The sequence below is a fragment of the Sinocyclocheilus anshuiensis genome, unplaced genomic scaffold, assembly GCF_001515605.1.
Source record: "Sinocyclocheilus anshuiensis isolate Anshui unplaced genomic scaffold, SAMN03320099.WGS_v1.1 scaffold1090, whole genome shotgun sequence".
Classification (NCBI taxonomy): domain Eukaryota; kingdom Metazoa; phylum Chordata; class Actinopteri; order Cypriniformes; family Cyprinidae; genus Sinocyclocheilus; species Sinocyclocheilus anshuiensis.
The window spans coordinates 146,737-149,177 of NW_015537993.1; the positions used below are offsets into that span (position 1 = coordinate 146,737).

A 2,441-nucleotide genomic window follows, 5' to 3' on the forward strand; every position below is an offset into this window, starting at 1 on the left:
TATGGGCGCGGCGCTCAGTTTCAAATACATAAATTATGAGCCTTTATAGACATAGTGTTTCTTGCGTAAAGAAAACGCTGTACTTATTCAAACAACAAGATCTTTATTTACACTTGCAGACCTAGTTCAGCTGCTGTGGAACTTCAGTTCATTAAGTCAAGATAGAGGGGGTGGAGTTATGAGGTTTACTGACAGTTTGAGCGGATCCAACAAGATTTAGTCACAAGCTCTTTTTAATACCTTTCATTAGCTAAATATTTGTAAAGCAGACAGACAGATGTAAAGGGTGACCAATATCATTGATTTATTGAAGGAAAAAAAAAAACACCATCACCAAAAAAAGGGCACTTCGGAGTGTAAGGGCAAAAAGGGCATGTGCTCTGCACAGGTTGAGCCCTACCTGTGCACGTGCCTGAAACCAGCATTGGTTATTCCAGGTCTGACAGTATCATTTGTTACTGATCTTTACATCTTTAAATATGTTTATTAGGTCCCAACCAAACTGTGTCTTTATACATTTTTATATTTTATTGTATGGAAGCACTAGAAGCTTCATTTACTAAACGTCCTTGTGTGTTGCAGTAATTATGATTCTGATTTGTGTTTTTACAGAATATTTTTCAAAGTGATTGGTATGTGATGCAGCTGAACACAGTGATGCAAGAGATGTTCAGAGATATTGGAGTAATCTACTTAGATGTATGGCAGATGACTTCCTGTCACTATCTACGTGAAAATATTCACCCAGGACCTGTTATCATTGCTAATGAGGTCAAAATGTTTCTGTCATATGTCTGTCCTATCTGAACCTATCTAAACATTTACAAACACATAGCCTCAAGGAACACTATTTATCTTGCTTTGTCATCAATAGCAATGTACATACAATGAGACAATGTACATAGAAACAGACTTGAATGAACTGCTAACAAATACCCTTATGAATAATGGATAATGTAACATAACTTTTTAAAATAAATTGCATTAGAAAAGCATAAACCTAAATAAAGTGATTATGTTATAACGGTTCTGTCTGTCTCCATTCATTTGTGGAATTTTACAGTAAATACAATTTAAACTTACTAAAATTATAATATTATATATTGTTTTCAGCATACCACAAACAGTTGTTAGTATTGCAGGACAAGTGTGATCATTTGTATGAAGTAGACTGTAGTTTTCATTACTGCTGATATTATGTTAAATTTGCCAAGCTAATACATCAGTTAAAAACTGGGATAACCTCAATATACTGACATGACTAGGACTTTAAGTTGTTCATGTCACATTCTATTTGGACAGGGATAAGTGACATGAATTAACCTTAATACCATAATGAAAGTAATGTTTGGTGCGACATTTCTTTGCAATATCCCAGGGAATGTAGGGAATATAAAAACATAAAAAGATATGTTCCAGAAGATAAAGCCAGTACCTTGCAAGGCAAACATCTGAAAGATCAAACCAAAACCAAGGGATAGAACAATCTGAATTGCATATACTGAGCTGGAATGCCTCTATTAGGCCATGTTTAATAATCTTTTGATGGAGCACCTGGTTAGTATTTCCTATATATAGTATGGCTCTATTGTAAAGTTGGAGCATGGGAACACAAGCCGGAGGATCAAATTGCAATAAGATTTATTAAGAAAATAAACAAAGATCCAACACAGGAACAGGAACCAGGAACATACACAGGAAACATAATCTAGGAACAAAGACTGACACAGAACCAGGCAAACACAGGGGTATAACTACTAGGGCTGGGTTTTGACACAAATTTCACGATTCGATTCGATTCTCATTCACAAGCTTGCGATTCGATTCGATTCAATGTCGATTATTTTGGATATATATCAGGTACAGTACATGCCAAACTCTCTCAAGAAAAAAATGTTCTCAACTAATGCTGTAAAATATACATGAGAGTCAGTTGGTACTACTTTACTATAATATTGAAGGTTAAAATTAACTGATTTGTTAATTTCACTTAATGAAGATTTTAAAATAATAAAGTTACAATTACATAATAATATTTCTACTTCCATTTGTTTTTGTTTTTTAAATCTAAACATAATGGTGGCTGTCATAAAATCGTGATGGATTTATTCAAACATAAATGAAACATTGAAGAACAGTAAAATTTATAATGAATATGTTATATGGTGCATATGTTTAGCAAAATTCCCCTCTCTACAGTTAATTTTTCTATCTGACTAATGAGTTTATGGTCACCGAATATGTTTTTCTGAGGTAAATGTGACGTTACGTGACATTGTTTACAAGACGGTTATATTGACGTCTTTGCGCGGCTGAAACACTGAGCGATTACATGAGACAGGATATGGATTGTAAAGTTCTACTCTTTCTTTTAACTTACCTTGGGATGTTTAGTCATGTTTATTCTGTGCTGAAACTGGTATTAATGTGGAGGAGATGAT

The 2,441-nt window shown here is 34.0% G+C and overlaps 1 protein-coding gene across 1 annotated transcript in view; it reads left to right on the forward strand.

Moving 5' to 3' along the window:
• Positions 1-931, forward strand: part of LOC107675300 (NXPE family member 3-like) — a 39,887-nt gene extending 38,956 nt beyond the window's left edge. The window contains exon 8 of the mRNA XM_016469603.1: positions 613-931. Coding sequence (XP_016325089.1) covers positions 613-807 — 195 coding nt within the window. The 3' untranslated portion in view covers positions 808-931. The remainder of the gene's footprint in view (positions 1-612) is intronic.
• The last annotated feature ends 1,510 nt before the right edge of the window (positions 932-2,441 follow it).